Below are 20,721 nucleotides of genomic sequence, written 5' to 3'. Positions count from 1 at the left end.
TTTCAATCAAGGTAAGAAAATATGGACACTGGAAGAAAATTAATTTCTTATAGTTTTAGTTGGCTGCAAAGTCCAGTTCTGTGTAGTTAATACTTTTCTATTAGTTTACACTAATATATGCAAGTGAATAGAAAACATATTTCCTTGTAAAAAAGAGTTTATGTGACATGTATTTATAAGAATGTATGCCCTCAAACTGAATAGAATTAATGTAAAATTTTTCTGAAACTATCATGTTTGTTGCTTTAGGATGAAAGGTTACTGAATGGAAGCTTTTGTTTCTTTTTATTTTGGTGATAGTGTGTAAAATATATGAGGAAGTAGGGGTTTTATGGGTAAAAGAGCTTGAAAGTTTTCAACCAGATCACCTATTTGGTTGAAAGCTCAGAGCTGTTCTCAGTTTTATATAATGCTAAATGTCATCTGAGCTGGGGAATACAAAAGTCCAAAAGAGAAGAGTAGTTTAATAAAAAGAATGATGGAGAACACGTTCTCAGTAAGAGAGTGGTTCTCAGTGGGAACCACCTTGCAGCATTTGTGATGGGGTAGTTCCTCATTGTCTGAGCCTGGCTGATGATTTACAGGAGGTTTAGCATCTCTGCTCCCAACCATTAAATGCTAGTTACCTCTCCTCATAGATGTACTGACCAAAAAGTCCCACACTTTTCAAACATCCCAAGGGTCAGCCTCTAGTTGAGAGTCATTCTTAGAAGGACAGCATTTTCTCCCATAAAATTGGGACACATTTTACTTTCCTCAAAGTGTCATGAACTTATGAATTAATGTACATAGAGTGCTTAGAACAAGGCCAAACACATGATAAATGCTCAATAATTATGAACTATTATCACTATTTCAACTCCACAGTGTCTTTAATTTGTTAAGCACTCCATTTATTTAACTATTATTATTACTATTAACTGTTACTATTGGGTGATTAGCTCAAGAATTATAATCTCACATGGGAGTAATGTCGTTGCTGGTGGGAATACAGAAAGGTGACAGCTAAAACTCAAAGCATGAGACAGTCTGAAAAGCAGTGTTCATTCAGCAAAAAGTTACAGTGAGAAAAACTTGGCTAGGTAAACTATTCTTTAATATATGAGAAAACTTTGTACCTTTGAATCTTTCATGAGTGCTTAATTGATGTGACAATTTGTTAAGCTGTAGAGGGATATGCATAGGGCCTTTTATTCCCAAAGTATGCTTCTAATTTAGTTACAAAAACTAGGCTTAACACAGGAATGAATTTGAAGCTTCTAGTCTCACACTAGGAACAGTAACTTCTAATTTTGTTGTAAGTAAAGTGAACACCTGTTTTTCTTGTAATCAGCATTTTTTGTAAGAACTTATCTCATTCGAACTGTTGAACACAAGTATAGCAGAACGTATACTCTCGTGCATAATTTCTTTATAATCTGAACTTTTCCTTAGCTGTGTGTTTCTTTATGTTTAATCCCTGTAAATTATATAAACATTACAGTAGACATTGCCTAGAAGTTATTGCATTTGGCACTGATGTGAATGAGCCTTGAAAATAAAATGGCAATTCTAATAAACAACACTTAGGCACTGTTGACTTTAAAAATATTCATAACGTACAAGTTGAGAAGTAAAGGGAAGTAAAATTTGCTCAGTCGTGCCTGACTCTTTGCGACCCTAAGGACTATACAGTCCATGGAATTCTCTAAGCCAGAATACTGGAATGGGTAGCCTTTCCCTTCTCCAGGGGATCTTCCCAATCCAGGAATCAAACCCAGGTCTCCCTCATTACAGGCAGATTCTTTACCAACTGAGCCTCTCAAAGGTCGAGAGTTATGTTTTATACAGCGACAATTTTTAGGACTTCAAGCCTGGGAAGCATCATTAAAGGTAACCCTGAAGAACTGCTCTGAGGAGGCAAGGGAATGAGCCAAGTTATACAGAAGTTTTGCAACAAAGGGCAGATGGTCTGAAAGTCAACAGATTATTGTTGATTAAAGGAAAACCAGATATCTCAAGGAATTTAGCGCTTTTCCGTGTAAGGGAAGATGCAAGAGTCTGGGCTCACTGAAATCATTCCTTTGATATGCACCTCAGCTGTCTGGGGCCAGTATCCTCTGCTTTCACATCCTGACCTTTCTCGGGGTTCACTGTTGGAAGTGGCTGCAGTCTGATGGCTGCTAGATAGCAGGTATTCTTTCCTTCCTGAGTTCCCTCAGGGCTCACCAGTTGTGGGTACAATCGCTGATGCCTGTGACATCTTTTGTTTCCTGATATGACAGGAAATATTCCATTTCTCAGCCCCTTGTAACACATTCTGTGTCAGCATCATTGTTTTGGACCTTCAGAGGAGGCAATAAAATGCCCTTTCACTGTGGCCATCTGAAACACTTGGGGCCAGATGTGTTTTGAAATTAAATATTCTGACTATAGAAAGTATAGGGATGGAAAAAATTTCCCCTCTTCCCTTCTAGGTTCTTTGGCTGGTCTAATAATTAAAGTGAAGACAGATTCACAAGTGAAAAACAAATTTAATTTCATTTGTAGAAGGGCAGAGAGAGGGATGTGACACCCTCTACCAGGGAATATGCAGCTTTTAAGATTTTCTTTCTTAGGGTTAAAGAAACCCTCTGAAAACAGCAGGCCTGAGTCAAAGCCTATCATCTTTTTCTTAACTTATACGATTCCATCTGTGCGTATAAATTGTTTTCCCATCTAAGAGTATTTACTCAACTTCTTTCTGAAAAGAAAAAACAAAAACAAAAACCTCTGTTTCAGCCGTGGGTATCAGGAATGTTGGGTGAATTGCTTCACTTCTCTGAGGTGCATTTACAAAGGGGAAGGTAATAAATTAGCCCCCATCACTAGTCTCTATGATACCTTGCTTGGAAATGGTGAGGGAGGAGGCGGGTAGGGGAGATCCCCTTTATATTTATAATTACCATTTCTCAGCAGATGGAGATGGCAGTATTATATCTTGAGGAAGTGGACCTTTTTTTTTCAGGGTATCATACTGCCATCTGCTGGGAAATGGTAATAATAAATACAAAAACCTATACTAACTACAATTTAAATAGTGACTCCCAGAGTTGGATCACTGTCAAAACTCAGTTATTTCAAATAGAGTACAATAATAATTCCCAGTGACAACTAGCTTAATTCATTTTATTAGAATGAAAATAAGTAGATCCTGCCTGGGAACACTAAATAATATAATCTATTAAAGGAGTCTCTATGCTTGTGCTAAAATTTGTACCTTTGATAAATAATCTCTGTTCATTGTGAACTTCTGTTCATGCAGCCTGGAGTGCTGTGTCCATGGGGTCACAAAGAGTAGGACACGACTGAGCAACTGAACTGAACTGAACTCAACTTCATATCACACAGAGTCAGACTAAACAGGAGAAACTCTCTGGATTGTTTTCTTTAATATCATTCTAGCTATGTAATTTCATGTGTGATGTGAGAAAACAGTAATATTTCTGTAAAACTGAAATTAATAAGTTTTGTTGTTTCCTTATGGATGTGGAAGAAATGGCGATTCATATTGTGTTCAGATACAGTTTGTTAAAGGCAATTTTAATTTTTCCTATAGTGATAGAAATGTTATGTATGTCTCCAAAGAGTTCAAAGCAATTTATGTATGTTTGCTTTATTGGTGGGTGTTTATAACAACTAAGAGGTATATGGTGTTATCCCCATTTTACAGACAGGGAAACTGAGGCACAAATATGTTATGTCATTTGTTCAAAGTCAAAAGCCTTGGAAGTGGAGTTGCTACACAGAAAGAAAGTCAAACCAATCAATTATCTGTGTTTAACAAAGACTCACAGAATATTTATGAGATGAAATTAATTAAGACAAGATTGGTCAGTTCCTGGTTTTTAAAACATAATGTGACAAATACAGTTTCCGAGGACAAAGTTGACAGCTTAAGTTGTCAAACTATTATAAACTTTACAGTTAAAGATTACTTTTAATAAGCTTTAGGCAAACATATTTCTCAGAAGTCTTACTTTTTTTTTAAACCATCCACCAGTAAACATTTACTTTTTTTTTAAACCATCCACCAGTAAACATAATAAAAGCATCCATGATTGAACAACAAGGAATGAGTCTATACAGTTTTTTTTTAAGAACTGCTTTATGGTGATTATTCACACAATCCACCCATTTAAAGAGTGTAATTCAGTGTTTTTTAGTAAATTACACAGTTATGTAGTCATCACCACAGTCAATTCATTACACCAAAAAAAAAACCCCACTTGGTCATGTTTTTTAGCTGGATTCAGTTTGCAAGTATTTTGTTCAAGATTTTTGTGTCTGTATTCATAAGAGACACTGGCCTGGGGTTTTCTTTTCTTTGTCTGGTTTTGGTATCAGAGTAATATTGGCTCTTAGAATGACTTGAAAAAGTCCCTCCCCTCCCCCCTGCGCCTTTTTTTTTTTTTTTTTTGAGTCTTTGTCCAGTTTGCTGCTGCTGCTGCTGATAAGTTGCTTCAGTCATGTCCGATTCTGTGCGACCCCATAGATGGCAGCCCACCAGGCTCTCCTGTCCCTGGGATTCTCCAGGCAAGAATACTGGAGTAGGTTGCCATTTCCTTCTCCAATGCATGAAAGTGAAAAGTGAAAGTGAAGTCGCTCAGTTGTGTCCGACTCTTTGTGACCCTATCGACCATAGCCCGCCAGGCTCCTCAGGAATGGGATTCTCCGGGCAAGAATACTGGAATGGGTTGCTATGACCTCCTCCAGGGGATCATCCCAATCCAGGGATTGAACCCGTCTCTTATGTCTTCTGCATTGACAGGCAGGTTCTTTACCACACCTGGGAAGCCCTTACTATGTATCCCATTACAAAAATCACACCAGTCATTCAGGTGTCAAATTGAGAGTCAGATGACCAGGATAAAGACTTTATGGAAATTAATAACTCATAGAACAGCTTTTATTTCTTTTCCTGTCAAAGTCCTAATATTAACAAGCAAATCCCGGTATCTTTTCTTTTGTTCCTTCACAAAAGAATTTATCAGTACTCGATACATGTTAACGTGTTTATTTAAAAGTAAACACTCAGTGAAATTAAACGTAATTTCTATGGGATGGGACTTCCCTGGTGGTCCAGTGGTTAAGGTTCTGTGCTTCCACTGAGGGTACACAGGTTCAATCCCTAGTCAGGGAACTAAGGTCCTGCATGCCGTGTGGCCAAAAAATTACTCACTCAGGTTTTCTGGCAAAACAACCAGCCCTACTACACGAAATAAAATCTTCAGTTTCAGATAGAAGATAGAGATTGTAGGACGAGAAATAAAGCAAATGTTCTTAGTCATTGTAGATTATATATTATTTATATATAATTATAGAAGACTATAATATTTAACTCAGCTAGTCTCTCTTGAATAAGTTCTTCACAAATGGAGATTAAAATATACAATTAAAATGAATAGTAATTTTAAACTTTAAAGTGCCTTGCATTTAATAATTCAAAGCACAATGTATTTTAAATAGTTTAAACTCTGCTCTCTGAAATTCAAATACAGTTTAGTACTTCAAGCCTCAATAGTACTTCAAGCCTCAATAGCTGAGTGAAAAATGTAATGCCAGAGTTATACAAAATTATCCACAATTTAGTTATCTTTTTTTTGGAGGAGGGCAGAGCAGCCTTAATTGTCCGGAAAAAATACACACACACACACACACACACACATATACGTGTGTGTGTGTATAAAATTTGGATATCATTCCCTATTCAAAAGATTCCACCAGAAATATATTAAGTGTAGAAATTAGTACTGTATGTGGAGCATATATATATGACAGAGACAGTATTCTATTTGATGTTTTCTGGAGGTGCTATTATGAAGAAACTGATAGATTTATAATTGAGACTTAGAAAATATTTACATTAAATGAGAATTAGCAAAGTCCAGGGTTGGAAACTCTCCTAAAGGCATTATCTCAATCATCATAATACTGCTGCCTCTAAAACAAACCTGAGACATATTCAGTACATTTTGTTTTGATCCAGTTTTTAGCTTATCCAAAAGCTTTTTTTTTTTTAAGTTTATTTTATTTTTTAACTTTACAATATTGTATTGGTTTTGCCATACGTCAACATGAATCTGCCACAGGTATACATGTGTTCCCCATCCTGAACCTTCCTCCCTCCTCCCTCCCTGTACCATCCCTCTGGGTCGTCCCAGTGCACCAGCCCCAATAAAAAGCTTTCTGAACTCAGCTTTTCGTATTGTATTCTTGTATACTAATCAAATAATGACTTAGACTGTTCAGGAAAAATTCACTTAGTTTTCAAGAGAAAGAGAGGGAAAAAAAAAAAACTCCTGAAACAATCCATTTCATTGAGATTGTGTACATTACCTACATAGACTATTTAGGAGATTTTCTGTCTCTTTTATCATCAAAAATTCAAATGTCTTGACTTTTCATCAACTACCATATGGATTTTCACTTGAAATTATTGCTTAGTAGTCTGACTAAATCAGTTCATCTTCAGCTATATACAAATACAATCTGTTGTATCTAATGAAACCCAGCTAAGAGGATTTATATTCAAATATATCCTAACTCTGAGATGAGTTATTTTTGCATATACAAATACAAATTTGTAAAATAAATGTGTTTGTCATGTAGAACCATATAAGCATGGGAACTGGACCACAGTTACCCAAATGTTAACAAGCTCTAACATTATAATTGTTGTTGTAGTTTTTTAGTCACCAAGTGGTGTCCACTTCTTTGTGATGCCATGGACTGTAGCCCACCAGGCTCCTCTGTCCATGGGATTTCCCAGACAAGAATACTGGAATGGGTTGCCATTTCCTTCTCCAGGGGATCTTCCTGACCCAGGAATAGAACCCGTATCTCCTGCACTGGCAGGTGGATTCTTTACCACTGAGTTGTCAGGGAAGCCCAGCATTATAATACCTTTTAAGTTCACTGTCTTACTGAATCACCCAAATGTCCCTAGGAGACAAGGATTGTTATGCTCATTTTATAGATTATCAAACTGAAGCTTATCCAGATTTACTTGTGTATAAGGCATAAGAATTTGGATAGGTAAATATACAGAGCATAATTCTTTTGGAATGATGTACCTTTTGATTGATTGACCTACCAGAACTGAAATAAAAAAACACACTCCAATTCAATTTGTAGTAACAGGAGTATCGTCTCTTCTGCATTTTTAAAATGTATATGTGTCCAAATGTGAATGGGTCAAGTTCATCACTGGCATTGCCTTGAAGTCACTCAAAGACTTTCTTTTACCATTGCAGGTAGAACGGGAAAAGGCCATTCTTCTGGCCAATCTCCAGGAGTCACAGACACAGCTGGAACACACCAAGGGGGCACTGACGGAACAGCACGAACGGGTGCACCGGCTCACGGAGCATGTTAATGCCATGAGGGGCCTACAGAGCAGCAAGGAGCTCAAGGAGCTAGATGGGGAAAAGGGCCGGGACTCAGGGGAGGAGGCCCATGACTATGAGGTGGACATCAATGGCTTAGAGATCCTTGAATGCAAATACAGGGTGGCAGTAACTGAGGTGATCGATTTGAAAGCTGAAATTAAGGCCTTAAAGGAGAAATATAATAAATCTATAGAAAACTATACTGAAGAGAAGGCCAAGTATGAGAGTAAGATCCAAATGTATGATGAGCAGGTTACAAGCCTTGAGAAGACCACCAAGGAGAGTGGAGAGAAGATGGCCCACATGGAGAATGAGTTGCAAAAGATGACCAGCATAGCCAATGAAAATCACAATACCCTTAATACAGCCCAGGATGAATTGGTGACATTTAGTGAGGAGCTTGCTCAGCTTTACCATCATGTATGTCTGTGTAATAATGAAACCCCTAACAGGGTCATGTTGGACTACTACAGGCAAAGTAGAGTCACCCGTAGCGGCAGCCTGAAAGGCCCTGATGATCCCAGGGGACTTTTGTCTCCACGGTTGGTCAGGCGGGGTGTGTCATCCCCGGTAGAAACAAGGACCTCACCTGAACCAGTTTCAAAAGAAAACACAGAGGCCAGCAAAGAACCAAGTCCAACTAAGACCCCCACCATCTCTCCTGTTATTACTGCCCCACCATCTTCTCCAGTATTAGATACAAGTGACATTCGCAAAGAGCCAATGAATATCTACAACCTTAATGCCATAATCCGGGACCAAATCAAACATCTGCAGAAAGCTGTGGACCGGTCCTTGCAACTGTCTCGTCAAAGAGCTGCAGCACGGGAGCTGGCCCCCATGATCGATAAAGACAAGGAAGCCCTAATGGAAGAGATCCTCAAGCTCAAGTCCCTGCTGAGCACCAAACGGGAGCAGATCGCCACACTGAGAGCGGTGCTGAAAGCCAACAAACAGGTGATCTCATTCTACTGATGAGCTATGCTAGCCAACACTTTAGTTTATGCCTGAATGTTTTTAGTGTCCACTACCATCAGGATGGGAGAAGGAAATGGCAACCCACTCCTGTATTCTTGCCTGGGGAATTCCATGGACAGAAGAGCCTGGAGGGCTATAGTCCATGGGGTCACAAAGAGTCAGACATGACTAAGTGACTAACACTACTATTACCACCATCAGGATGAGAGTTCAGTTTCCTGGTCAGCAGAGAAATAAAATGAACTGTGATCAGAGCCAGATCAGAACCTAATAGTTTCCTTGAAGTGCGTGAATGGATGAGACAGGAGAGTAGCTATGCCTTACTAAGGTAGAAGTGAGGAATTTAAAGCAGAAACAGAGAAAATCCAGTTGCATATGTACAAAGGCAGTCCCGGCAGTACTTACCTGGAGCCCAGCAATCATTGAGTGTAGAAAAGGGAGATGGAGGGATGCAGAATAGGCTGGCAAGGCTCTCTGGTAGGCAGCTGGAGCAGAGAGAGGCAGAGAGAGAAAATAAATTATGCACTAACTCTGTCAGTGACCACTTATCTGAAATTTAGGTCCATTTGGGATGTTAATTCACCTGAGTCACAGCTTAAACAGTAGAAAAAATTTCCTAACCATAGATCTTGTCCTTAGGGCATAAGCAGGAATGCTACCACATGATTCTACCAACTCCTAGATCTCTTTGATGTCTGTCTGTATTTGTGTTTTACCCTCAAACTTTACCTGAGTGACAGTGCTGTGAAATACAGGTGGGAAGATATTTTTAACTTCTGTCTAGTTTCTCTGGAAAGTGAGACTTGACAAACACCTTTGAAAAGGGTGGTGAATAAAGAATATCAATAAAGAGAAGCAACAAAGCATCAAATAACTTCTTGCAAATGTAAGCAATACTAGTGTTGGAAAGTGAAAGTTAATTTCAGATTCAGACGTCCTTTTCCGTTTGCATTTAAATGGGTATCTACAGTCAAGCTTTCTACCCTCTTTATCTTCAGTTACCATAAACCTGTTGGTATAATTTGGAGGTCTATAATACAGGTGTTGAAATGTTTAACTGACATAGATGTATAGGTAAGCATGGTTGATCAACCAAGAGAATTTGTCAATAAGCATTCACTAATTGCATATTTTATGGCAGTTAGTAAGTAGGGATGCAAAAATAAGTGACTAGTAATCTAGTAGAATTTCAATATATGCCTGTAACTGTTTACAAGATAGGACCAATCATCAAGCACTTTAGAGTGGTGTAAACAGTGCTGTAGGAATTAAGAGCAGTACAAAGCATTTCTGGGTGAATTTTAATTTTCACAGTGGTTTGTGGTACTATTTGCATTACATTAGTGTCACATCCCATATGGCCTCAGTAAATTAAATGTAAACACATTTCTAGCCATGCCTTTAGTTTACATTTTAATGATGTTAGGGCTATTGCTGTGATGCTGTGTGCCATGAATGGCTCAGGTATCTACAGAGGACATCCAGTATATTTAGACATTGTGGAATGTTTATCATTAAGGCTAAGCTAAGAATTCTGTCATAGAGGAAAAAAAGAGAATCCTGTTTTTATTAAAATAAGTGTTCTGCATTCTTTATAACTCTTTTCATATATCTTAGGGTTTTTAATAAGCATAGTGTCTTCTGATGAAATAAGTAAATGTTTAGAAAGGACCCTCTGTATACTACTAGGCTATGATGAATGCCAAAGATTCAAAGAAGGCCAGTACATGGTCCCTGACTTCCAGAAAAGGATTCACAGACTTATGGGGATGTCAGAGTAGAACAGATAATTACAATTTGATATTAGATATACTGTAATCCAATTTATGGGAACATTGCAAAGAAAGTAACTAATGAATCTAGATCTCTGTGGCTAGAAACAAGATTTTTTTATTTAAAAAATAAACTTCAGGAGAATGTGGTAAATGCAGATGTCAGCAAGTCTGCTAATGGGTCTTAGACCTCCTTAATTCCGAAAAAGCTTTATGCAGTCTTGTGGACAGAAATCTACAAACTATGCTGAGTCCTTTGGGGGCATTTTTCACAAATAATAAATGACTTTGTACTTCTATTTCAGATCTTGCTCTACTATCACTTTCTTCTCTTCTCCTCTTAGATAACTGACCATGTGGTTCCACATGCTTACAAACTCGTTACATTTACATTTTCACAACTTCACTCTCTGTTCTTAATGATTTTGTGTCTAAATTTTTAAAAAATTTAAACAGCTCCCATTTTCCCCAGGTTGATTTCTGCATTATGGGTAACTTTCTGAATCTATAATATTTCTAAAGATTCCACTGAGTTACAGCACTACAGAACATACTGAAGTATTTTATGAGTAACTTCTTTTAATCTAAAGTTAAATTCAATCAAAATTATTGTTAACAATAAAAATTTGTAAAACAATTAAGTTGTGACTTTAGAATAAAAACATTAACCAACTACATTGCTATCCCAACATTGTTTTAATTTAAAAAAGAATCTATTTATCTCTATAGATGGATTGGCACTTTGTATAAGAAAGTTGAAGCTGAAGCTCTCCACTTGAAGCACGAAAAGAAATGCTAAGGAACCATGGTAGTCTTTCTGGGAAATCCTGTTACTAGTGGGTTTTTTCATTAGTAATGGGCTTTTTTCATTAGCATTGAATATTTTACACACTCTGAAAAGCTATAGTTAGTAGTTTGTAAAAATGGTTTGTTTCTAGTTTGGCTTCAGTATGAATACCATGGAAGCTACACTTCAAACAGGCAGTCCCTAAATGTATATTGATTTTATACATTGATTTAGCCAGCATTTTTTTTTTGGTTTTTATTTCGTACTCTGTGTCAGGCTAGTTCTCACTTAGAAACCCTCTTAATTCCAAGAACTTTAAACATGCCCAAATTCAAACAAATATTTTAATTCATTCAATATTGTGGTGCTTGCTTGGGTAGCACATCCAATTTTACATATATATATATATATATATATATATATAGCTGGAGTAGGAAATGGCAACCCACTCTTACCTAGAGAATTCCATAGACAGAGGAGCCTGGAGGGCTACAGCCCATGAGATCACAAAGAGCTGGACATGACGGAGAAACTGAGCATGCACATGCATATATATATATATATATATATATATATCTGCTTTTATGAAGATTGTGAAAAAGAATTTGACTGTAATTTATTAAAGAAATTATATACTAAGACGTAGGAAAGAATTGATTCTTTGTTAATTCTTTTCCTTAAATATATAATACAGATTTATAGTTTGTCATACTCATGTTATAAATCGCAATGACTTGTGCCTTTTATTCTATTATGTTTCAGATCCACTGCGCAGAGATGACACAAGTATATTTGAGTTCTATTGTATTTCCTTTGGAAGCTGTGCTTCTTCCCTAACTTCTTGATAAAATCCTTCTTATATAAAGTTTCATTTTGATTCCTTCATATCTGAAAATCCCATATTCTCAATAATCTGCATTAAATATTTACTACACTATTATATATCTTTCCCTTAGTCACTGATAATGACTCTGGTTCACAGCTGGCTTCTAGGGCAATTTATCCATATTATAGATTGATATTTATGTTTTGACATAAAAAATTGCCCTATGTCCAAAGTATACATATATGTTTATATGAAATTCAACCTAGACAATTTTACTTTTTATTTATGAAAGAAATAGACCCAGCATGAAGAAATGTGTATGATAGATTTTCCTGATAGAAAATTGTAAGCCCTGTCATTTTTCTGCTTTAGACAGCTGAGGTGGCATTAGCTAATCTCAAGAACAAATATGAAAATGAAAAGGCGATGGTGACTGAAACTATGACAAAACTTAGAAATGAACTGAAGGCTTTGAAAGAAGATGCAGCAACTTTCTCATCCCTGAGAGCAATGTTTGCAACAAGGTAACAGTTTTCTCTTGCAAGGTTAGGTGTGGTACATGGGGATAAGGTGTGGTACATGGCTTCCCTGGTGGCTCAAATGGTAGTGTCTGCCTGCGATGTGGAAGACCCGGGTTCAATCCCTGGGTCAGGGAGATCCTCTGGAGAAGGAAATGGCAACCTGCTCCAGTACCCTTGCCTGGAAAACCCCATGGACAGAGGAGCCTTGTTGCTACAGTCTGTGGGGTCATAAAGAGTCGGACACAACTGACCAACTTCACTTTCCTTCATGGGGATAAGACTTTAAAATGTACGTGTTCGTCTTCCTGCATCATGAGTGTTATTTAGCGTGTCATCTAAAAGGGCAAAGTGCAAAGAAAATACACGAGATTCCACTCTAACAAATCTAAAATAAAACCTTTTGTGCTGTTTTCCAGAGCCCTCTACTGGACACCCTGGATCAAGCAATTCTTTTACATGAAAGTGTTTTTATTTTATTTTATTATTTTTTGGCCATGCCATGCAGCTTGCAAGACCTTAGTTCCCCAGCCCAGGGTCGAACCCGGGCCCCCATTAATGGAAGCACAGAGTCTTAACCACTGGCCCTCCAGGGAATTCCCTATACAAATGTTTTTAAGTTAATACAATAGATATTTTTCCTAGAGCCTTCTGTACCCAAAAGAATTAGACCAAGGAAAACAAAACCTCCAATAAGGGGGAAAAACCCACTTCCTGGAATAGCTAAATATTACATTATCACCATTGACATTTATTTTTGTGTACATAAAGTGTTTAGCAAGTATTTGTATGAAAAGATATCTTCATAATGAAGATTAATATTTATCATATCAGCTAATCACTTAGACTTAATATGTTGTTCTTGTTTAGTTGCTAAGTTGTGTCTAACTCTTTTGCAACCCCATGGACTGTAGCCTGTCAGACTCCTCTGTCTGTGGGATTTTCCAGGCAAGAATACTGGAGTGGGTTGCCATTTCCTTCTCCAGGGAATCTTCCCATCTGAGGGACTGAATCCATGTCTCTGTATTAGCAGGCAGATTCTTTACCACTGAGCCACCAGGGAAGCCTAGACTTAATATACTGTAAATTAAATTATGATTTCTAAGATGTTATATATCACCAAATTTTTCACACTACCCAACTAATTATTTAGGCAAATGTTAGTTACTACCTCCCCCAACCAGTTTTGTTATGAAGCACCTCTGTATTTTATTTTTAGACTTGAAATGATTGTTCAAAAAGTATTGATTCAAAAAAAAAAAGTATTGATTCGATGGTTTCAAAATCTTGAGATGTTCAGTACAGTGATGCAATTCCCTTTTTGCTGTCACAATTCAGTGCCAAAACAAAAATAATTCTATATTTTATATGATGCAAATGGTATAAAATTCACAAAGCATAACTATGGTTATGCTTTATTTTCATATTCAATAAATTACTTGCATATAGCTAATATAAATGTAAAAATAAATCCTGGGCCCTGGAATCTGGCCAGCTTCCTTTTTGTGTCAGGAGAGAAAAGGCTCAAGCTCATACTTTTTGATCGACTCTTGGAAATGACAATGAGGTGACTAAGTGCCTAAGAGACCACAGGGTACAGGAGAACTGAAGGGAACTGACTTCTTGGTCCGAGCACAGAAGAGTTTGCATACCTCTGGCCTCTATGGGGAGGTAGGGACAGGAGAATGGGTTTCATGCATAATGCCTCCCTCTTTGAAAAGGAAATCAAAAAAATTTTAAAGGGACATTTAATGTCTCGATCTCCTTATATAAGAATTATTACCCCAAAATAATGTATTCTCACAGAAACTTGTTTTTTCAGGTTATTAACTTCCTACTCCATTGTATTTTTTTAAATATTGTTATCTAACCAAGTAAAATAAATCCAGGGTCCCAAAAGCCACATGTTATTTTACTAAGCCCTGATTTTTCTTATAATATTCCTACTGTGCTTCTTGACATTCAGTGTTAAAAAATAATGAGACCCACCTGGAGCTCAAATTCTTTCACTACAAAGTCTATTTTTTTTTAATGCCATAAGTCTTGTGTTAATTTCAAAGTTTATACATTTGGTAACTCCGGAAAGTCATTAACTATCTTCTGATTTGTGAAGAGTGTTTTTAGTGGGTTAAAAAACTCAGAAAAAGCTCTGAATAATTGTGTAAATAATTCTTCATTCCAAATGAACATGTGCTCACTCAGGTGTCACTTTGGTGGAAAAAAGACCACTGAGCTTATCCTCCTGGTGCAGCAGTATCAAACCTGAACAAAGTCAACTATATCTGTATCAAACCCTCTGCAAATCTTGGTCTTCTCTGACACTTATTGCTTTATCATTTGGTTGGGAAATCATTGAAAATACTCAGGTTTCTAGTTCAAGCAAATGTGCCATGTTGAAGTCAGTAGCAACTATAATCTGAACTCAAAAATATAAATAAACTACATGTTTTCTTTACAAATAGTTATTCTTTTGTATGCTAAAGGCATAGACTATAAAGTTGTTATAACACATCTATGATGCTATGTACATTACCTGATACTTCACTGTTGGTTTTTTTTGCATCATGGAGCAGCCCTTACAATAATTCTGTCTCTGGAGTTTAAGATACTGCCTATTAAGAGTGTCCCTGGTGGGCTGCCATCTATGGGGTCACACAGAGTCGGACACGACTGACACAACTTAGCAGCAGCAGCAGCAGGACTTCCCTGGCCAGCCCAGTGGTTAACGTTCTGTGCTTCCACTGCAGGTGGTACGGGTTCAATCCCTGGTTCCCTGGTCAGGGACCTAAGATCCTGCATGCTTCACAGCAAGGCCAAAACAAAACAAAAAGAATGCCCCCATATGTACTTCATTGTATAGATGAACTGTCAGTTATTGAACCTGCTCTGTTTCCAACTTTCTACTCTAATAGATTACTTGTATCCCATTACTTCCATTATAATGGACTTACATCCATTACTTCCAAATCCTAGTAACATTCATTACTTTCAACTGAACCCCAAATTTAATTGCACAAAGATTTTCCCCTGACCACTTTTCTGTTGTGGTTCTAGATGTGATGAATATGTCACACAGTTGGATGAGATGCAGAGACAGTTAGCAGCTGCAGAGGATGAAAAGAAGACTCTGAACACTTTGTTACAAATGGCTATCCAGCAAAAACTCGCCCTGACCCAGCGGCTGGAGGACTTAGAGTTTGACCATGAGCAGTCCCGTCGCAGCAAAGGCAAACTTGGAAAGAGCAAGATCGGCAGCCCTAAAGTAAGTGGGGAGGCATCAGTCACCGTGCCCACCATAGACACTTACCTCCTGCATAGTCAGGGCCCACAGACACCCAACATTCGGGTCAGCAGTGGCACTCAGAGGAAAAGGTATGCATGCAGCGATCTTCATAGTATGGTGCAGTGGCCAGATTTTAGTTAACTGCAAAAATTAATGTTCTCTCATTGTGGAGGATGGAGGAAGGGAAGGAAGAGAAACAGTGGGAGTGGGTGTATAAATGGGCCTTGCCATTGTTGGTTTTTCCAAATTAAAACCTTTTGATCATTGTGTTTATTTGTTTCTGTCCCCCACACCCCATCTCTTGGTTAACCATAATATACTTTTCAAGTGTCTGTTAACATTTTTGCTGTTCCTTGTATGCGTAAATATGCCTCTCCCTTACCTCCAACCTAAAAATTGGTAGATGAAAAGTGGATATTAAGAATGAAGCTATGTTTTACATGGGTGATAATTTGAATGGTAATGGTGCTATTTACCAGCTTCTCTCTAATGAGGCAAGAATATGAATGTGTTCTCTTAGGGGAACTTTTGTTCATATGCCGAAAACTGATCACCGACTGAAAGGAAATGTCTCTATTTCAGTCAAATAGAATGGAATATGTATAGTGTTTTTCTTAAAAGTAGGTTTTTTGTGCTTTTTCTTTTAGTATGTAAATATTGTTTAAAAAAATCACTCATAAGGTTATTAATGGCTTGATTTTATGACCTTTCTCTAGAGTCCTGGATATTGAATTACTTACCCTGTATTTTTCAGTTAATAGTGAAATTTTATTTTAGGAGCTTTCAATTAAGAATCAAACAATATAAATATTTTCTGTTTGTGGTTCAAACTGACTAACTATAATAAATCTCTTTTCCAGTATCCAGTACAATTTCCAAATAGGGTTGTATCCTGGTATGGAAACTAAACATTTAGTGAAAATCTTGATTTACTTGTTAAAAAAATTAAATGCCAATATAAATAATGTTGTCACTGGTGAGGCTTTGAAAGGTAATTAAAGTAAAACTTTTTTGTTTCCTATATGTATTTTCTTGGATCTCCTGCAAGACAATTTTCACCTTCCCTTTGTGATCAGAGCCGTCCCAGGACTTCAGGGGCTTCCTACCTACAGAATTTATTAAGAGTTCCCCCTGATCCCACCTCCACAGAGTCATTTCTTCTGAAGGGCCCCCCTTCCATGAGTGAATTCATCCAAGGGCACCGGCTCAGCAAGGAAAAAAGGTTAACCGTGGCTCCACCAGGTAAACATTTTTTCCTTGGGTGCATGTGATGCAAATGATGAGTTGAATAGACCAACTCTCCCCTTCCTTCCAGCTACTCACACCCACCCATCCACAGAGTCTAACTTTGATGATGATAAATTCCTACTGTTAAAGTAAAACACCTTTATACTTTGCTTCCGGTTTCCTTCTTTACTCAGCCAGACAGTCATTTCTTAGGCGTCTCCAGGGACTTCCCTGTTTAGCAGCCAAGGATGAAAAATGAGAGTTGGAAGGAATGGGATAGGTGAAGGGAAACTAGCAGCAGGCACAAGGCAAGACACACAGTCCTATTTGCAGTTTGGTAGCTCCTAGCAATTCTGTCTTGGTCAAATTTTGTCATTTTCTTCTGATCATTTTTAACATAATTTCAGTCAAGGGAGCCATCTTTATAAAAAGCTCTTTGGGCTGATCTCCTTTTGCAGTGACTCAGAATGTCTTCTCAATTATAGAAAATATAAAAGTAAAATCCTCTGAGGTTTTGCTCCTCAGGAACATTTAGGTCTTAATATAATGTTCTTATAGTTTGTAAGCCCTTATTGATTTGTGCTTATCAGCATGCTCACAACTTACTTTAGCTTCACTGTTTTGCATTTTTCTAATATTTTTTGTTTTTTCTCTGAAGGGCCTCATTTGAAAATATGACTTCTGGCAGATAAACATTCTTTTGGGAAATCCCTGCATATTAACTATAGGCCAAAGGTGGTGCACTTGAATTCTGTGAAACAAAATAAGCCCAAAGGCAGCTGTTATTAGCCTATCTAAGAAATGAAAAATTAAAAACTAATTCTAGTTAGTTGTCAACAGTTAGAAATTCAAGAGATTTCACCGGGACAGCTGTATTTCTGGCCTCCCTTGAATGATCCTGGCAGCCTTAAGTCTGCATTCATGCATGTCAACAACCTGCTGGAGCTATGTAGTGGCTGCTGCTTTTACACAGGGCAAACTGCAGTTTACCACAGGTCCCCTCACTGCCAATTACATATACCCAGCCTGCTGCATTTGTTTCTGTTGTCATCTGACCCCTAATGTAACCTTTGAGTTTGTCACCTTTGCCACAAAAAAAAAAAAAAAAAATTTAATTACTTCAATTTTACCTTAATTCCTTTTTGGAAACCTCAGCCTTTGGACCTCTAATACTGTACTTCCCTTATCTGATTCATGAATCAGCCTGCTGATTGGGATTAAAAGATATGGTGTGAAAATTTATAGCACAAGTTAAACATTCTAAGAATCTTTGAGGACATAGGCAGTGTGATAAGGAGTTGGAGGAGACTAACAGTCAAAATGTTCACCTAAAATAAAAAGCCAGACTTTCCTGGAGGTTCCTCCTTTCGTGACTCTTTTGCTCTTGTTTTAGACCCCTTTGGAAGCTACCTTGAAGTATCTGTGAGTCCCAAAGTGGTCCTGATTCATCAGAACACCTAAGTTAAATAAAATCCAAAGATCTTATTGTGTTCCAACTGGACCTAGTAGCATTATCTCCTAGAACTTAGAAAAGAAATTCTGTGATTAATAAGTAAATCTATTGTATTTTAATTTTTAAAGTGACATATCAATAATACTAAAATTAATAATAAATAGTAATAACAGCTATTTTCATTTTGTATATGACTACTTGATCCTTATTTACATTAATATCTATTTTATATCATAGTCATTACATTGCAGAAACCACTAACAGATATCATAAATTGTTCTGTTACTATCTAGTCTTATTTTTATTTTTAAAGGTTGTATCATAAATTTTGCTTCAGATATTATCATTTCATTAATCACCACTTCCTCTCTTGTTAACCACTGAGATGGTTTTCCATTATTTGTTATAAGATGCTGTTAGAAATATCACGCATTCAACTTCTCATCTATTCCATTCTTTTCTCAAGAGTGAGATCACTGGGTTAAAAATGAACATCTTTATGTTTTTTGCTCTATTTTGATGTTCTGATGTGATGTCCAAAAGGGCATATCAGTGTACTGAAATTCTTACATTTCCCCCATTTTCACACATTCTGAATCTTTCTGCTACTGCTAGTCAGAATACATGAGTGAGAATACTATTATGTGGCCTGAAATTCTTTAGTTTTGAATAATGAGAAAATGCCATAGACCTTAGAAATGATTGCTATATACAAGATGAGATATAAATAATGTGGAATTCAGAATCATCACTAGGCCAGAAAAGCATTTTAATTACAACTTAGCACATTGATAAAACTTATATTTTAACCATTTATTTGAAGTTAAAGTAATAAAAGTATGAAGGAAGTAAATCTGTTATTATAGCCTGAAGATTTTTCAATCTTATAAGATGTATCATGGAACCAACCAGATTAGTCCTTAATAAATTCTTAGATCAACCCAGCAACGTTTTCTAAAAGGTTCTGTTTAAATAAATAGAAACTGATTAGCCATGTACACCAAACTCTACCTTCTAAAAATATTTGCATTATTGACAATATATATTTTTGCTAAACTATATTGGATAAGGCATATTAAACATTATTTACAATGTTTTCACTATATAAAATGTTTCATTAAGCTGAGGGAGGGGAAGTGTGCCATTTATATCCAATCCTATGTTCTATGCAAGAATATCTTAAACCTATGGAAAGTAATAGGTTTTATGAGTATTTTTTATTCTTGAGTTTAATATAAGTTATTGATTATTATAGATTTACTTGCTGGTAACAATCTATATTCATCATTTTAAAAGAACGATTTCCTGTTAATTTATCAGAATTTTTTGATACGCGTTGTTTTCTAAAATGTATTTTTAATGTTTTCTACAATGTATTTTTTAGTTTTTTAGGTGATTTTAATTATTCTAGTAAGTCTATAAACAGATTGTTTCTATTGAGAATCATTGAAGAAATTAAATCAATGTAAATGATATTAGTCTAATTTGTTTTGGATTCTTTGGTTGAGGAATTGCAAGACATATAAATCTAATGTAAAATTTAAAATAAAACATAGAATATTATTTACCATATATAGAATATTTACAAATATATTTCACTTCTATGATATGGTTAGCAGAAAACCCCATCTTCTTCAAGGCACAATTTCTCAATTTCTGGAAAATCAGTTCTAGAATAGGGCATTAATTTTCAAAATTAGTAGACTGTTTTGTGCTAATTTATTAGTACATTGTTCTGATTGATTTCTAATATTAGTAAAACTTTGTGGAGGAAAATTCTGGCTATGGCTCAGCCTCTGCTACCTCAGCTCTAGAAATTCCAGAGTTTCTGGCCATGACTTACTTTCTTTCTCCTGACTTATCCTTATCCAGCATAAAAACTTCAACATCCTCCCCTCATGTAGCTTTGAAGAACTTGAATCAAAGGGTTCCCTTCTGATATCAACAAGTTTGCAATCAGACAGCAGATAGTATATCTGCATAATATTAGTGGTTATTTTGTAGCCAACATTTCATCTCAAAGCCTTCACTGCTGCTGCTGCTGCTGCTAAGTCGCTTCAGTCGTGTCCGACTCTGTGCGACCCCATTGACGGAAGCCCACCAGGCTCCCCCGTCCCTGGGATTCTCCAGGCAAGAACACTGGAGTGGGTTGCCATTTCCTTCTCCAATGCATGAAAGTGAAAAGTGAAAGGGAAGTTGCTCAGTTGTGTCCGACTCTTAGTGACCCCATGGACTACAGCCTACCAGGCTCCTCCATCCATGGGATTTTCCAGGCAAGAGTACTGGAGTAGGGTGCCAATGCCTTCACTACCTAGGTCTATATAATTAATAGAAACTTACAATTTAATCAATAATTAAAATCAATCTACCAGAGTATATGAAGGGAATCTATTCAGATCATAGGCCAGAGATGTTATTTCTGTGGTAAAGACCTAACTGCATCATTTGTACAAGTGAATTAGGTTCCT

The 20,721-nt window shown here is 36.9% G+C and overlaps 1 protein-coding gene across 5 annotated transcripts in view; it reads left to right on the top strand.

Annotated features, from left to right (window-relative positions):
- BICD1 (BICD cargo adaptor 1) overlaps positions 1 to 20,721 on the top strand; it is a 250,617-nt gene that overhangs the window by 196,943 nt on the left and 32,953 nt on the right. For 2 of the 5 annotated variants that reach the window (XM_005206892.4, XM_003586100.6), the window contains exons 5-7: positions 7,275 to 8,366; positions 12,145 to 12,296; positions 15,345 to 15,552. In XM_005206892.4, coding sequence (XP_005206949.1) covers positions 7,275 to 8,366; positions 12,145 to 12,296; positions 15,345 to 15,552 — 1,452 coding nt within the window. Of the gene's footprint in view, positions 1 to 7,274; positions 8,367 to 12,144; positions 12,297 to 15,344; positions 16,816 to 20,721 lie in introns of all 5 variants that reach the window. The other 3 variants (XR_009494605.1, XM_024992572.2, XR_003034813.2) reach the window with 3 other exon arrangements.

The sequence above is a fragment of the Bos taurus genome, chromosome 5 (genome assembly GCF_002263795.3).
Source record: "Bos taurus isolate L1 Dominette 01449 registration number 42190680 breed Hereford chromosome 5, ARS-UCD2.0, whole genome shotgun sequence".
Taxonomy (NCBI): Eukaryota; Metazoa; Chordata; class Mammalia; order Artiodactyla; family Bovidae; genus Bos; species Bos taurus.
The sequence above is the reverse complement of the archived record's forward strand: the minus strand, read 5'-3'. Positions and strand labels throughout refer to the sequence as shown.